A 17,872-nucleotide genomic window follows, 5' to 3' on the forward strand; every position below is an offset into this window, starting at 1 on the left:
GAGGGTGTTAAGGAAAGATGTTTCATAGCTAAAACCTACATGTAAGCACATTGCCTATAAATGTCTATTAAACTTAAAAAGAAAACATGCCTTGAAATGGGAGAAAGAATATGTATTTGTGATGCTGTATATGATTATCCCAAACTTCTCCAGGAAGAGGAAGAAAAACGTCTAGTGCATGGTTGAATTCTTTGACATAGTAAATTTGGTAGTAAGAGCTATGATCCACTTGAGCCTGGTTTGACAATTCTCCCCTTTGTGGGACTAGGAATAATGTCTCATTAGGCTGGTTGGTGTCCAGTGGAGCAATTCTAGGGGCAGAGGTGTGGAGGGATTGGAGCGAGCAAGGCTGGGAAGAGAGAGATCTCCTTCACCATCTCTCACCTTCATTTCTGTTCCTTTCCCTTTGATCTCCACCATTTGTTGAGAGAGCCCATTGATTTCAAAGGGGATGAGCTCTCGGTAGTTGATAGCTTCTCGAGGATAAAAGATGATTGGGATCTCTAGTGCCTTCCCTGGCTTTATCACATCCACATTGAAGTTCACCTCGAGGTATGTGGTATTGGTGTACAAACACTCTATGCTGAGGAAAATCAAGGAAAAGGAATGTAAGTGTGAAGAAGACTGATTCAGGGACCGGTAGGTTGCTCTGTGTCTCTGGGCTGAGTGCAGATAAGTTTCCCACCCTGCTACTGTGGAGACATTATAGAGCTGTAAGGACCCTCAGCAATGACCAGCCCGTGCTCCCCAAGGTGCAGTCTGGTCACATCCCCCGATCCAGAAAGAACCAGCTTGAAAACCCACAGGTTCATTCAGGAGCCTTTGTCTGACACACCTTTCACTCTATTGATTCTAGATTTATTGATAATACCCTCATAGTGCATGCACACAAGGTCACATTGTCTAGAGTTCACCTTGTGCATCTGGCTGATGTGGGTTCTGGGGAGTCAACCTGGGTCCTTAGGCTTTGCAGGCAAGTACCTTAACCACTAAGCCATCTCTCTAGCCCTGTAGCTAATATTTTAACTAGTACTTAAAATTACAAGAAAGTCTTGTGATTTAATATTTGGAATAATAATTACAACAGCAATAGTGGTTAGCAATAATTGAACATCTGCTATGTTCCAGGCATTGTTCTAAGTACTGTTTTTAAATTAATTAATTAACAAATTAATTAATTTGAGATACAGAGAAAGAGGTAGAGAGAGAGAGAGAGGGAGGGAGGGAGGGAGGGAATGGGCATGCCAGGATCTCCAGCCACTGCAAATGAACTCCAGATGCATGTGCCACCTTGTGCATCTGGCTTACATGGGTACTGGGGAATAGAACCTGGGTGCTTAGGCTTTGCAGGCAAGCGCCTTAACTGCTAAGTCATATTGCTAGCCCCTAAGTACTGTTCCTAAGTGAAATAATTCAACTTTCGTAATAGTCCTATGTGGTAGGGACCATCATGATAACTCATTTTAGGAAAGGAGACAGAGGAACAGAGAGTTTAAAAAACTCTGTCAGCAAAATAAAAACAATCTGGGCTATGCATGGTGGCACACAGCTGTAATTCTAACATTTGTGAGGCTGAGGCAGGAGGATCATGAGTTTAAGGCCATCTTGGGCTACATAATGAGCCCTTGACTCAAAACCAACTAATCAATCAACTAACCCCTAAATAATATCAAAATGAAACAAAAGCAAAGCAAAATATAAAAGAGCCAAAATAACAAAAAAAAATTGCCTGAGGTGATAGCTAAGAAAGAGCTGATATTTGAACTTAATTTGTGACATCTAAAATGATTATTAGAGTTTAAATTAGCTAAAATAAAACAATACTAAATTAAAATTCAGTTCCTTAGTTGCACTAGCCACTTCTGGCTACAGGGCACCGTGTTGGACAGTATAGACAACAATGCTTTACCATTGTAGGAAGTTCTCTATAGTATTGGTAAAGACATGTATGAATGAACACAGGTCTCTACCTAATGAGAGTCTGTCTCATAGGTCTGGATGAGGTATATACATCTGGACTGAAACATTCCACAGATATGATGTGGAGACACTCACTTTTTTTCTTTTTTTGAGGTAGGGTCTTGCTTTAGCCTAGGCTGACCTGGAATTCACTATGTAGTCTCAGGGTAGCCTTGAACTCACAGCAATACTCCTACCTCTGCCTCCCAAGTGCTGGGATTAAAGGCATGTGCCACCATGGCCTGCCAAGACATTCAGTTTTAACTATCCGAATCTATTGCATGAGGAAAATAAATGAAAGCTATACAACTTTCCATTCAAATAGGATTTGGCACAACTCTCTTACCACCTCAAGAAGAGGATTTTTAGCAGGTAGCTCAAGGCTGCCCAAGTATTCATACTGATAGTGGGGATGCAGACCTAGGATTCATGCCACATGTGCTTGATCTTTTCTATAATTTCTGTTCAGACAGGACCTCACCTGTGGAGTTTGTAGGGCCCCAAAGTTGTTGCAGAATCATCTGGATGCTCTGTGAGGCCTACTTACCTCATAGACGTTTCTTCCTTGTTGGTAATGACCAGAGTTTGCTTGTACGGGGGCATCCCGGCTTGGTAAAGAAAGCAGGTCCCAAAGTTGTAGCTGGTGAAGGAGAAATGGATGGCTGGGCTCACAGCACAGCCTATGATGCTGCACATGAACATTGGTCCGTGGCTGACCTGTGAGGAGAGAAGGGTGGGAGACTGAGATTACAAGTGGGAAGATGGTAGTTGTGTTCTCAGGGACAGGGCGAAAGTGGTTGGTGCTTTATAAAGGACAGATTCCAGGGCTCCATCTCCCGAAATTCTGACCCAAGAGGTTAATCTGTTCTTTTCCAACAAGCTGCTTCACCAGGTTCAACACTGGCTCTTGCTTTATTCCTATAGCAGTAGTTCAGCTTGAAGGTCAAGGGGTGGCAGACACTGGTAGGAGCCATACAACGCAGGATTCTGCTAGTCAGTGGGCCCAGGTGAAAGGCTTGTTTTCCCATCCTGCCTTGTAGCTCAGAGCAGATGCTGGATATAGTTTGGGGCACTGGGCTGTAAACAGAGAAGGAAAGGAAGGACACCTATCTTGTCCAAGTAAGGAAGGTCTTTCTGGGAATGTTCTTTGTCTTTGTGCTCATCCTCTTTTCATCCTACCCAGGAATGCAGATGGAGGGCTTAGGAAGAAAGGTCACTCTTTTCCAGATGACAGGAATGAGGATAAAAGTGGAAATGCCATAAAACAGGCACATAGATCAATGGGGGAGCTCCAAACTCTCATTCAGTGGCCAGTGACTTACCTGGTTCTGCTATGGACTGGATATTTGTCCTCCAAAACAAAACAAAACAAAACAAACAAACAAACAAACAAACAAAAAAACAAAAGCAAACAACCCCCCCCCTTATGTTGAAATTTGTGATAGTAATGGAAGACATGATCTTCAAGATGTGTTTAGGTTATGAGGGTCTCTCTTTTTCCTTCTCATCATGAAGGCTTCAGAAAATTGTCAAAACCTTGATATGAGACTTCTCAGCTTCTAGAACTGTAAACCATTACGTTTTTGTTCATTATAAATCACCCAGTCTCTGGCATTAAAGACTAAGGCTCCAATAGTTTTATCCCCATTTCCAGTAAACCATCATTTTGGTTTTTATGAAGTAGAGTCTCACTCTAGTCTAGGCTGACCTGGAACTCACTCTGTAGACCCAGGCTGGCCTTGAACTCATGTTGATCCTCTTACTTCTGCCTCCTGAATGCTGGGATTAAAGGCATGTACCACCATGCCTGGTCCAGTCCACCATTTTATTCATGAGAATTTTGAATAACAATGTATTTGGATGGGCATCCCAATTTCCTTTTGTTATTGATTTGCAACTTTATTGTACTTTTACTATGTGTATATTTGTTCAAGTTTTTAAATAGTATTTCTGTCTTTAATCTTCTGCAGACTTTTTGTATAGCTTTATTTATTGTTGAAAATGGTACTGAACTTCTCAAGTATAATTGTTGAATTGTATTTTTGTCACCCCTATTTTACCAGTTTTGCTTCATGTCTTTTAGGAGTTTGTTGTTACGTGAATATGTTTATAATAGTTGTGACTTCTTATTGGAGTGACCCTTTCACCATTATCAAATGTCTTTATCTTTGGTCATAATTCTTGTTTCAGAGTCTATTTTGTCTAATATTACCATAGAGTTCATATTTTGCTTTCAAAGAATCTAAATGTTAGCTAGAGGTAAGAATTAAAGGTATCTCTACAGAATCAGAGATGCATGTGTCCTGCATGTAATGTATGGTGTCTTGAATATACTGGAGCTTTTCAAAGCCCCTGTTATGCATGCTTCAATTTTCACTGCACTTTAAACAGCTGTAATGTTACACAATCATCACTGATTGTTTTAGACAAATACTCCATAAGCAAAGACTGTTTAGTATAACCAAGATCTGAGTCAGGTGAAGTCAAAATAAATTTCCATTGAACTCCTAGACTGGGTGAGATATATGTATATATATGACAGAGCTTTGGGGGAAGTTCCAAACCCCTCTGCCTCCTCTAGTGGCTGATAGGTTATATGTCTGCATTTCAATTGCACAGCTGTTGGTTCAAGATTCCTATGGAGGTGAGGGGAAAGTTAGGAGTAGAACAGATTCAAATATCACAAAGTTCACTGTTCTATGCATATGCAGTCATTGTTCTTGAATGAATGTTCTCCTAGGATTGCTGCAAGTTTATGGCCAATTTCCAGAGTTTTGAAAAAGTTGGCTTTGCCAGTGTTTTTTCTGACATTGAAGAAAAGCTGCTTTTCAGATATCCTTATCTACCATTCCTGCTGACATCATCATGCTTGTTTTTTCTTAATGATGTACCTTGGGAAATGTGGTACATATGCTTTCCTTGTCCCATTCAAGATCCCTTTGGTATATATATATACATACATACATACATACACACACACACACACACACACACACATATATGAATATAAATAAATATATATATAAATATATATATATAAATTTCAGAGAGAGTGAGAGTGAGAGCAAGAGAGAGAGTGGGGGGGAGGGAGGATTGGCATGCTATGGCCTCCAGACACTTGTGCTACCAAGTGGGTATATATGACCTTGCACTTGCCTCACCTTTGTGCATCTGGCTTACATGGGATCTGGAGAGTCAAACATGTATTCTTAGGCTTCGCAGGCAAGTGACTTAACCACCAAGCCATCTCTCTAGCCCCCCTCTGATATTTTAATCTCCGAATGCTATTGCAGTATGTGGATGGTCAGTTGTTTTCAATACTGGTGCTAGAGATTTGGTGGGGGGTTGTTTCCAAACCATCACCCTGTAGGAGCTTCTGAACACAGCAGAATAAACCAGTTGGAGCAACAACATGCTATAAATTCCTTCAGTGTTTGGACAACATTAAATGGTCTCACCTTGATTCTGAGTTCCAGGTTCTTCAAGACACACTTCTGATATGGTTGGAAAGACAGAGTGGCATATTGAGTTTGCCCCACATCCACAGTATTGTTGGTAGGTGAAAATTCCAAGTACTGCAATAGGGATTTGGGCCCAGAAAGCTCTGTCTGTACACTGAAATTGAACTTCCCAGTGTTGATAAAGCTGAATTCACACTGGACACATTCATTTAGTTCCACCTGAGAGACAGAGAGAGAACATATCAGTGAGCAGAAACCAAAGTTACCTTCTCTAGGAAAAATATCCTTTGAGAAATAAGAATGACAGATGGCACTGGTGAGCTGTGTGCTGCATGGTGTTAGATATTCCAGCAAGAACTACCAACGGCTGGGTACCTCACATATGTATGTTGACAACTAAATTCTCAGACTTCCTTGGTAGTCAAAAATCTTTCCTACTTGTTTAATACAACTATTCTCATCCCTCCTCATCACCTCCATCCCTTGAAAAATCAAGTAAGACAAGCATTCACATCACAATAATGTATATTCTGGGCATAATGCTGTTTTGACAGATTTTCATTCTTTGGGTTTTCAGGTATCTGAGATAGACTCAGTACATATTAACTTGTGTCACTTTCCCCAGCTATATGTGGAAACCAAGAAGAACAGCAACGTTCTTTCATACCTTACCTCATAGAAATTAATGATGTTGGTCTGGTTGGATGTCAAGAGAGTGATGGAGCCTGCCCTGTCCTTACACTTGACTTCTGCGTTCATAGTGTAGCCCTCAGCCTTGACATTTAATATCAGAGGGTGGACTTTCTTTTTCACGTTGCAGATCAAATTAAAGTTCACATCTCCTTCCTGCTTTGGTGTGAAGAAAATATCAATTGGGAACCTGTTGGTGAACAAGACAGCAGATTATCTGACAAAGCCAACCAGTTAAAGCCTGATAAACATGAATAATGAATTAGTGGACATACTGTGAGGAAAAGACACCAAAGCAGCATTCCAAATAAGGCCAACTTTTAAGATTTCCCAAACAAAGCTAGTCATTGCTCTGTGGATTCACACATAAAGCAGCAAGGGAAAGGCTAGAAGCCCAAGAGAAAATACTAACAAGGACCGAGGATTCTCAACAGTCCATAGTTCATCAATAAAATGAACTCCTGGGAGTAGGGCAGGACAGAGCTGGAACTGTTAATATATAAATCTTAGAGTTGGAAGAGATTTATAAATGGGGTACTCTGATGACTCTTCTGGGCTGGCAGGCCCTGGTCCCTGCCATGCTGGAAGCATGTATCCAAAGCCTTCATTTTTCTTTACCTGGATAGTGGTTGGACCCAGCCCTCCATGGGACATACAACTAGGCTGCTGCTGAATCCTTCAGAAAAGCGGGAGTTGTCCTGGAAGGCAAAATTGAACCCCTGCTCCTCCTTGTTGATGATTTTCACACTTTCTCGGGCTTCTCTGCCTAGGGAGGAAACAGCAGACTTCAGTGAGGCCTCCTTCCTGCGCAATGATACCTCTGCAGGTATCACTCCACAGGCAAGGGAAAACCTTTGCAGAAGTTACCCCAACTTCTTTTTCTTCCCTGTCCCCAACTTCTCAGTCTTTGACTATTTCATTTCCTGCTCTCCCAGTCACCTTCCTCCTTTGGGAGATTTCACATCTTCCTTCTAGAATTCCCTTCACTAACTGACTCCACTCTTCCGGAAGGGTGGCTTTTCTGTTTTTCTGAGCTTCTGGTAACACTATTTTCTTCCCTTGCTTCTTCAGACCCAGGAGTTGGAACACATTTCTGAGCTGCCCAAATATCTGTACAGCAGCCCTATGTTGAATTTTTGTGAATTAGACCTTGGGTATGCTGAGGTTTCCTGTCCAGATCCCTAATACTGCTCTCATTATTTTGTCTTCCCCTTGGCTAATGTTGAACATTATTTTCCTACACAAATTTAGGATCACTTTATCCAATTCTTCCCTACCCATGCTTTTTTTGGATTAGGGTAATCATATTTATCAAGTAACTTTTTAGCATAAATATGATAGCAATATTTACATTAACATTACTTATTGCTAATTGAAATTAAGATTTAGCTGTGCATTCTACATTTTATCTGGAAACCCTAGCTATGATTCCAATTGGAATTTGATTGAATTTTCATTTAATTTTGGGAGAACTGACAAAATGTTTAGCTCTGGTTTGCAAACATTTTAATGTGATTTAATAATTCTAGTCATATATGTCCTGGACATTTCTTACTGCATATATCATTAGATACTGTGTATTTGGTCAGTATAATTTTATTTTCTGCTTTTTATTGCTAAAGGGAAGAAACTTGAATGTCTGCATAATTTCCTCTACTAAATTATATAGATTATGGCAGCTTATCTCTTGAACCTCTTGAGGTTTCACGTGTATAACATCATCAACAACAGCAAATCAGATTGTTTTTATTTCCCCCACATATTTATGCTAGTTACATAATTTTGTGTGTCACACTGGCTATAATCTCTAAGACAATGTTCAATTATAATGGTAGTGTTAAGTATGTTGCATAACTCCTCATGTTAATTGTTTCTACTTTTATTCATATATATATGTAGTGTGTGTGTGTGTGTGTGTGTGTGTGTGTGTGTGTGTGGGCATGAGCATGTGCATGCCACTGCATGCATGAGACAGGTTCTCTCTTGCCTTTATTGCTGCTTGCAAGCTTCTGGATGCTCTTGGCTCTCCTCCCATTGCCACAGGCACATTAGGATTACAAATGTGTGGGACACTTTGTGTCACTTCGTGTATAGCTTTATGTGGGTGCTGAGGAGGATCAAACTTCAGTTGGCACACTTACAAGCATGTGCCTTTAACTGCTGAGCTATCTCCCCATTCCCCACTTCCTTATTTTATTTATTTATTATTTTCAAACAGAGGGACAGGGAGAATGAGAATAGGCACATGGGTGCACCAGGGCCTCTTGCCACTGCAAATGAACTCCAGATGCATGTGCCACTTTGTGGCTTTATGTGGGCACTGGGGAATCAAACCTAGGCCATCAGGCTTTATGTACATGTGCTTTTAATCACTGAGCCATCTCTCTAGCCTCACCTCCACATTAAAAAATTTCTTTTTTACCTCCACATTTTAAATGAAGTAGTTTCAGTGGTTTATCATAGCATAACATTTGCTTGTCTCTTGGTTTTTGTTAATATTCTTTAAGCTGTCTCCATAAATTTCCATTTTATTATTTGAGGCTTTTTGGGGAATGTTTGCTGAATTTTTTTTTTTGTTTGCTGAATTTTATCAATGACTTTTTGGCACATTAGCATAGTCACATGGATTATTTTATTTAGTCTACTGATGTCATGAATGTATTAAAATCCACATTATTGCACTTCTGGACAAAACTCTTCACCTTACTGTTATTATTATTATGCTATACTGTTATTTGTTTAAAACCTTAATCAATGACACTACCAACTTATGTGTGCCAGCATAAGAAATGTTTGATGATAATACACATTGAACACACACCCAACTATGAACATTGCTTTTTTTTTTTTTTGGTGGAAAGAGAAGAATGACAGGATGGATGAGGAGAGATTAAACTTTTTCTTTCTTTTTTTTATAAACCAGGCATGATGGTGCATGCTTTTCTGATATTTATTTATTTGAGACAGAGGGAGGGAGGGAAGAAAAGAGAGAGAGAGAGGGAGAGAGAGAGAGAGGGAGAATGGGCAACCCAGGGCCTCTAGCCACTGCAAATGAGCTCCAGACATATGAGCCACCATGTGCATTTGGCTTACGTGGGACCTGAAGAATTGAACCTGTGTCTTTAGGATTTGCAGGCAAGCACCTCAACCTCAAAGCCATCTCTCCAGCCCTAAACTTTTTCTAATACAACATCACCACACTGATTGACTTATTATGAAGAATATAATTTTATAGATTATAATCAATTGAATCATTTAAAAGTTCTCTGGCTTTAGTTTTATTTTTGCACAGAGACCCACATTCATGTGCAAGATGGGTAGGGTTACAATGGATCTGATGACCACTTTATATCCTTTATGCCTTTAAGTCTGCTCAGATGCCTTCTTTTCACTGCTCACTGCACTCCTTATGATTTGGCTGCTGTATTCTTCCCTAGGGGCACTTATTAATAGCTGACATTCTATGTATTTTACTTATTGAATTTTTGGCATTCCATTTCCTACAATTAGAACTAGAGACTTTTTGTTTTACCTTAGTGCATCCCATCCCATCCCCTGGTCAGACTTGGGGCTCAAGAAAAGTTTTCTTTTCCTTCTTTTTTTTTTAAATTTTTTTTATTAACATTTCCATGATTATAAAAAGACATTCCATGGTAATTCCCTCCCTACCCCCCCCAAACCTTCACCTCTGAAATCCTTCTTTTTTTTTTAATAGTACTGAGGATTGAATGTAGGGCTTTATGCATACTGGAAAGCTCTCTATTACTAAGCTCCATCTCTGCTCATTGATAATTATTCTCAAGCTCAATCAATGGTTGAAGGGAAGGAAGAGAACTCTGGCCACTGTTGCACAGATAAAGAATTTGGTGTTGGAGGGACAGGGGTGAAACAGAGAGGATTGACATGAAGATCTGCAAGTGAATTGAGGCAGTGCAGGTCCTAAAGGAATCTGCCTAGAACAATCTATAATAAAGCTTATGAATTTCCTCAGTTATCAGTGTGTGACTTTTAAAGATGTTTCATGGAAATTAGATTGAGAGGAAAATATTTTGTGGCTCTCTGATAAATGATAAAAGCCCTAAGATATATTTCTGGGTAACAACAAGAGCAGTTACCCATCTTTGTCTGTTTCTGAATTATTTTATAAAGATATACTTTATTAATTTATGAGAGAGAGAGAGAAATAGAGAGAGAGAAAGGGGATGCCAGAGCCTCCAGCTATTGCAAATGAACTTCAGATGCATGTGCCACCCTGTGTATCTGGCTTACATAGGTCCTGGAGAGTTGAGCCAGGGTCCTTTGGCTTTGCAGGCAAGGACCTTTACCACTGATCCATCTCCTCAGCCCCTGTTCCTGAATTCTTGATGACCTTGCCCAGGTCATGCCAACTCAAAATATAAACCAACAGGGCAGCCTTACCAATGAGGAGAGAACTGAAGTTGAGGTGTGACTTGTCCAGAGAGATGACAGGGTCAGTGGCTTTGCCCATCAGCAGGAAGGGGACAGAGATATTGTGTTCTGGGATTAAGAAAGTCCAGAATGATTCCGAGATATCAAGATGGGAAGGCGTGAACTGGAATATAATCTAGGAAGACAATTTGAAATCAGGGGTGAGAGGAATGTCTTGTTTTCTCACTTCTTGTGCTATTGGAGACTAGTCATCAGTAGGGTCATGAGATCTGGAATTCCCAGGCTACCCCGGCATAACTGACCTTTAGGAGAATTAGTCTACCACACTTATAGCTTCTGCTAATTAACTGTCATAGTCTGTGCCATGTATTTGGCCTGGCAATGGCTGTACTATAATGGACCAGCTGGCATACATCCCAAGGAAAAACAATACACATATCTATAAACAGTCTAACACATGGCCCAACTCAACATGATTAGCAGGACAACCAGAATCTCTCTCTCTCTCTCTGAAGTTTAGAATTAGAAAACTGGGACAAATGTGAATGTGAGCTGAGCCATGGCATGGATAATTCATTTGTTAAGTGAAGTTACAAAGCAACAGAAATTAAAATAATTCATAGGGGGAAAACTGGTTTGTAGACAGAAAATGACATAGATGGCTAGAGAGGACCAGAAAGACCTTAAAGGAAAGTCTAATCTCAAATGCTGTCCCAGGTGCTTCCCCCCCTCCCGCCCCACTGAGCCAACCTGAATGAGTTGCAGTTGATTAACTCAGATTGCATGAAGAATAATGGAATCTTATCAAAAGCAGACAGACAGCTTAACATGCATGGCCCATGCCAATGGCAAGATGATGCAAAGCTAATATTCTGGAGGTTGTCACCTCAACAACACCATTGTTACCCAAAGAACCACAGCCTGGGATGATGGATTCTGAAGCATGCCTCTCTAGGAACTGGGCAACATTTCTCATACATTTCTAAGATGCAGGGGTGGGCACAATCAAGGTGAGGCAAGCCTGTGGTAGAACATCCCCCCCCCACCCATCTTGTTATGCTCAACTATATAGCCTGGGTGCTGACAACATGCAGAGGTCAAAAGCCAATCTCTAGCTTGTCAGCTACACTCATTGGCAGTTGCAAGAGACTGACTCAAAGAAGGCAGAGCACAGTCAATTCTTCTCACCTCCACATGCACAGCCATACATGCATGCACATGCGTCCACACACAGTTAATTAATAAAAAGATAGGGAGATTCACATAGACATGCACTGTCCCCTTAACTTGCTTGGTTAGTTTGGGAGACCTTCTTGAAGGCCTTTAGATTTATAATATTTGTTTCATGTGTTTATTTTTACTCTGAGGTTCTGGACATAGAGCCCACAGGTCTGTTTGGCCAGGATGGTCACAAGTAAGCCTGACTCCCTACCTGTTATCATTGTGGAGACATTTAGGACTAAGATGCAGGACATGGTTCTGTTTCTTTTGGTTTATCCTTTGGCCTGACCAAATAAAATTATGTACATGTCTGTTTTCTGTTATCAGTCCCTTGGACACAGACAGGTCTTTGCTTTCCACCACTGCATGAGTTCTTGAGTCCCCAGCTATTTCTGTCTAATATTTTTCCTCTCTCTCTTTTACATGTGAACATGTGGTGTGTATATAAGCATTCATATGTGTGACGCACATACATGACTTGTGTGTGTGCAGGCCTGAGGTCAATATTACTTGATTGCTCTCCACTCTATTCTCTGAGACATTTCAGCTAGACTAGCTAGCGAGTGAGACCCAGGGATCCTCCCAGTGCTGGGATTACAGGCATGTGCTACTATGAATGGCATTTTACATGAGTTCTGGGGATCTGAACTCAGAACCTCATGAATTAATAAGGCACTTTGCTTACTGAACTAGCTCCTTAGCCCTGAACATTTTCATGAAAACTGCAAATTGTAGAGCTCTCTCCATGGCCAGCCAAGAGAGTCCAGGCCTGTCTTGTGCAACAGGACTGCCCAGTGTGCATAAAGTCACTCAAAAAATACTTTCTGACTGACACTCTCTTAGGTAGTTTTCACTAACACCACCTACTACTCTCTCTATGCACTACTATGCAGAGATAGATAGAATGACCCAGCCCTGGGTTGAGGGGTCCCAATCTACACACACCTCCGCTTTCTTTTCTGGGTGGATGACACCCTTTTCTGTAAGGCATGAAAAGGCTGGAGGGTTCTGGAGACTTTCGATTTCTTCAGAGATCCAACAGAAGGAGTAGGTGGTATTGGTTGGGTTGAGGATTGTAAAGGTCCTGGCCAAACGGGAAAAATTGATAGCAGAAAGTGAGTCAGGGGATTGAAAATCAAGAAAACTTACATGAATCCTTGTTCTAAGTACTGGGACCCAGAACTGGTCTGAACACTTCATTTCTGTAGGCATGAAAATGCCACCTCCCCTGGGATCAGAAAGATGGTAAGGGTTCTAGACTTTGGAGTGAAAATGCTGTCAAGGCCACATGTGTCCCAGAGATGTTCTGTGGTCAAGGTGGTGGTGCGGGATCATACCTTTTTTTTTTTTTTTTTGGTTTTTCAAGGCTGAGTTTCACTCTAGTCCAGGCTGACCTGGAATTGACTACGTAGTCTTTGGGTGGCCTCGAACTCACAGTGACCCTCCTATCTCTGCCTCCTGAGTGCTGGGATTAAAGGCGTGTGCCACCATGCCCGGCTTGCTCATATGTTTATATATACTAAAATGTCCCCACTATCAAAACACATAGTGGTTCTCTCATGTCAAACCTCTAAAACTTAGGAAAACCCGCAGGATGCCCTACCAAGAATTATTGCACCTTGTTTTTCGGAATTCTTCCTCTGAGTTCTTTAGAAGGACTGACCGGTAAAAATTCAATCCATACAAGCACAAGCGACTCACTGGAGATTTTGTCCTCCTATGCCCACACAGGTGAACTCAATAACCCGGGTGTTCGGATCCAGAGGTCCTGCACCAGGCCCTCGGAGATCTGGGTTACGCCGATGACCACTGATGTAGTCTGACTCTTTCAGGTCAAAATGACAGAAGGGCAAGATGCTCCGCCCTTTTGTTACCAGGACTGGGCCCTGCTCACCAGGTGGCAGGTTGGGAATCCTGAAATGATAAAGGTATTAGAGTTTATTTTGTAATCTATTGTTGCTTTCTTAGCTGGTTGGAAATTAGTTTTATGCTTATCTGAATGCAAGTTCTGTGGGAGCAGAGTGGGTTTGTTTTGATCAAAATACAACATCAGTACTTTGGCTGGCACATGGCACATGATAGGCATTCATTAATTAACTGCTGAATGGATAAGTAGGCTGAGTCCCTCTGTGTACCTCAACAGGGCCACGAGTTTCTTCTTTTGTTAGTGGTGAGCTACGAAAGGAGTACTTGCCCTCTGGACCTTCTCACAGGCATTCAACAAGGCATGAAAAGGGACCTGGACATCCTGGAAGAATTGTCTTGAACAAGGTGAATGCATGTGAAGGGTCTGAGCCCCAGAATCAAGATGAGGTAGTCTCTACCTGGCAGGGGTCTCTGTGGCGAGACTGCAGGGGCTCTAGGTGGCTCTGAAAGCTCACACAGGTCTCTGCCACCCTATGCCAGGGTTCATAGAATACCTCTGCAAGGTAGGTGTTCTCTTTGGATATTTTTGAAGTAGGTACCATGCCAGGAACTAAAATTTTTTTTTTTTTATTACTTCTACCCTTTTGGGGCACCAGACCAGACCAGACCACACCATCTTCCAATGTGTGTTTATTATGTTTACTGTGGGCCAGGCATTGTTCTAATCTCTTTGCGTGAGTTAATCCATTTAGTTTCCTGATAATTCTACAAGGCAGTGTCTTATACATAAGACAATCAAGTCTTACATATGAGAACACAGAGAAGATACAAGGAAGCTTGCCCAAGATCTTACTTGTCAAAGGACTGGAAACTACCAGGCTGTCAACCATTCTCTAGTTCAGTGCAATCCTGTTTGTCACTGGGAAGGAGGGAGCAGTGGGAGAAACTGATGAGCTGGACAGGGACCATGTTCTCTAAAGGCTGGCCACTTTCAGTCTTTCTAAAGGGCATAGTGGCTGTCTGGGGCTGTGGGCGCATCTAGGGTTGGAAAGAATGACAGTGGTGAGAGGAGGGGGATACAAGCTGGAGGTTCTAGAGAGCACATTTCCTTACTGGCAGAACAGGCTGTTCTCAAACTCTCCAGTGTCCACAGGGGAGAATTTCACTTTGAATTTCTGAGTCTTCCCCACAGGCACGATGCCTGAGGAGGGCTCCACCGAGAAGGGCGAAGGGGTGCCCTCGGGCCAATGGTCCAAGCCGCTGTCCAGGGTGCTGCCTGTGCCTTGACTGAGCTGATCTTTTTGAGCAGAAGCTGGGGGCAGATGGAGAGAAGGTGATATTCTTTGAGAAGGAAGGTGGTAAGCATCCCGTCTCAAGCCCTCTGGGACCCTCTGTGAGGTGCTTGGGCTCACCTCTTGTAGCGGGTACACTTAACACAGTACTAGAAGGAATCAGCTCATGTGTCTCTCAGGTCACTCCTGAAACACATGTCTATGAATTCCATGTTTTCAAGTTTGTTTCCTTTTAGCTCAAGACGAGGACCTGTGTGTGTGTGTGTGTGTGTGTGTGTGTGTGTGTGTGTGTTTCTTCTGCCCCAGAGTAAGTTGTGAAGAATAATTGTTCTAATGTAGGGATTTTCAAGCTGGAGGCCCAAAGCATTTGGAAGTCTGTGCATCTCCAAGGCTGAAGCAGCAGAGACTGTGTTTCCTTCCAAGTGATGGGTCCTTTTCTAGTGTTTCCTATGTATCAAGGTTAACTATTTTCCTGGGAAAAAGTTTATAGTTTTTTCAAGGGGTCTGCTATCTTCCAGAAGGTTAAGAATTAGAAGATTCCTAGTGATCATTCCTAGTGATATGGGTCATTGGCCTAGTGGACATGCAGGAGGGGGGAAGTCTGGAATCTGAGGAGGGCAGAGGTCAGCGTTTCATCACCTGGGCCCATGTGACTCTGTAAAGGCTACAAAACTTATACTCTGTTTTTCCTTAGCTACTTTGAGGGCCGCATGAACAGTGCTGGTTTCTTCAAGGATAAGGCTTTTCTACTAACTGGTGACCCTGGTCAGGTCCTAGGTCTTATCTGACGTTGAACTTGCCTTGGTTTTCTGGCATGGCAAAGCTGACTGCCTTTGAATTATCTTCTGAGGTCCAGTTGAATTCTAGCTGCACATTTCCTGTATTGACAAGGTCAAGCCTGTGAAATGATCAGGAGAAGATTTTAGAAATGTGCTGTGTATGATTTTTGTTTTGTCCTGCCTGCATATCATCTACATAGTTTATTAAAGGGAAGTCACTTATTTCTGTGTGTGTGTGAATGTCTCTCTCTTTCTCTCTCTCTCTCTCTCTCTCTCTCTCTGTGTGTGTGTGTGTAGAGTATGTCTGTTGTGGTATAAAACTGGAGGACATTATATTAAGTAAGATAAATAAGACATGGGAAGACAAATATCATGTGTTCTCATTCATATGTGGCAGCTTAAAAAGTTAATCACAGTGGAGAAGAAAGTAGAACAGTGATTACTGGAGGCTGGGAAGGGCAAAGGGGAAGGTGGATAGAGGTTGGAAAACAGGTATCAAAATAAACTGAGACAGGTAGAATTGGTTTTACTGCTCTACAGCACAGAAGGGTGACTACAGTTTCTAACAATCTACTGTATACTTTTTTATTTAAAAATTTTTTGGTTGAGCTGGAGAGATGGCTTAGCGGTTAAGCGCTTGCCTGTGAAACCTAAGGATCCTGGTTCGAGGCTCAGTTCTCCAGGTCCCATGTTAGCCAGATGCACAAGGGGGCGCACGCGTCTGGAGTTCGTTTGCAGAGGCTGGAAGCCCTAGCGTGCCCATTCTCTCTCTCTCCCTCTATCTGTCTTTCTCTCTGTGTCTGTCGCTTTCAAATAAATAAATTAAAAAATTTTTTTTGGTTTATTTTTATTTATTTATTTGAGAGTGACAGAGAAAGGGGGGGGGGAGAAGAGAGAGAGAATGAGAATGGGTGTGCCAGGGCCTCCATCCACTGCAAATGAACTCCAGATGCATGCACCACCTTGTGCATCTGGCTCATGTGGGTCCTGGGGAATCGAGCCTCGAACTGGGGTCCTTAGGTTTCACAGGCAAGTGCTTAACTGCTAAGCCATCTCTCCAGCCCCTACTATATACTTTTTACAGAACTTGAAGAGAAAGCTCCACATACAAAGACATGATAAGAAGATGGACATGTAATTATTTTGATTTGATCATTATATAATGTACATTTGTTTTGAAGTAGCATACTCTCTATCATGGAAATATATACCAATGTTACATATTAATGAAAAAGAAAATATCTAAGTGGGTAAAAGTAAATTTAGATATTTTATAAAGGCAAGTTTTAAGGAATTTTATATGAACTCATGCATTTGATACATTAGTTATACTTCTTCCTAAAACATATATAATACTAACAGTTTAAATCAAAAATTTAAAAATACAACTATTCAGCCCTTAAACTCACTTTGCATTCAACCAGCTCCCTGTGAAATCAGCTTTCTGGCATCATGGAAATCTTGAAAAATCCCCATTGAAAGAGGAAACAAAGTCGATTCCACAAGACAGGTTGTAGTTCCCCAGGGAGCAAATTTAACAGGCTCTCCCATCCTGAATCTCCTCCCACAGAAAGAATGCCCCTATCATCAGAAGCTATTTGCCACCTGCCTGCAGTGACCACCCCTCCCCCGGCACTGAGACACAGACTTGAATTTTCATTGCTTTGAACTAAAATTCTGAGTCAGCAAAGGCTCTTCTGGCTTCAAGTTTCTCTGTCCTAAGACAAGATCAGAGAGACAGAAACCCTTTTAACAGCCACTATTACATTTGATCACAGTCACAGCAGGAAGATGAAGCTTTGATATAAAAGTGTTGGTGTCAGACAGGACCATCATAAGAGGAGGAAAAGATCATGATATCAAAATGAAAGAGAGACTGATTGAAATAGGGAGGGGATATGATGGAGAATGGAATTTCAAAGGGTAAAGTGAGGGGCGGGGGAAGGAGGGTATTACCATGGGATATTTTTTATAATCATGGAAAATGTTAATAAAAATTGAGAAAAAAAAAAAAGAAGTCTTGGTGTCAGAGAAATGAAATACATCTGCTCTTTCTGGTTTTAGGGGAGTACTGACAACTAGAAGCTTGGGGGAGTACGTTTGGGGTGGAGTACAGAGACCATGCAGGTATGCTTTTAATCAAATGCTTTGGAGATATATTAAAAAAAAAATATATATATATATATAAAATCTC

General features: G+C 41.5%; 1 protein-coding gene across 1 annotated transcript in view; it reads right to left on the minus strand.

Moving 5' to 3' along the window:
* The window catches only part of Hydin (HYDIN axonemal central pair apparatus protein), a 433,096-nt gene that overhangs the window by 22,285 nt on the left and 392,939 nt on the right, over positions 1-17,872 (minus strand). Inside the window, exons 67-76 of the mRNA XM_004659564.2 lie at positions 15,700-15,797; positions 14,721-14,919; positions 13,443-13,655; positions 12,687-12,825; positions 10,530-10,695; positions 6,729-6,876; positions 6,093-6,300; positions 5,418-5,639; positions 2,507-2,676; positions 385-583 (exon numbers count right to left, since the gene is read on the minus strand). Coding sequence (XP_004659621.2) covers positions 385-583; positions 2,507-2,676; positions 5,418-5,639; positions 6,093-6,300; positions 6,729-6,876; positions 10,530-10,695; positions 12,687-12,825; positions 13,443-13,655; positions 14,721-14,919; positions 15,700-15,797 — 1,762 coding nt within the window. The remainder of the gene's footprint in view (positions 1-384; positions 584-2,506; positions 2,677-5,417; positions 5,640-6,092; positions 6,301-6,728; positions 6,877-10,529; positions 10,696-12,686; positions 12,826-13,442; positions 13,656-14,720; positions 14,920-15,699; positions 15,798-17,872) is intronic.

This window comes from Jaculus jaculus, chromosome 1 (assembly GCF_020740685.1).
Source record: "Jaculus jaculus isolate mJacJac1 chromosome 1, mJacJac1.mat.Y.cur, whole genome shotgun sequence".
In the NCBI taxonomy this organism is placed as follows: domain Eukaryota; kingdom Metazoa; phylum Chordata; class Mammalia; order Rodentia; family Dipodidae; genus Jaculus; species Jaculus jaculus.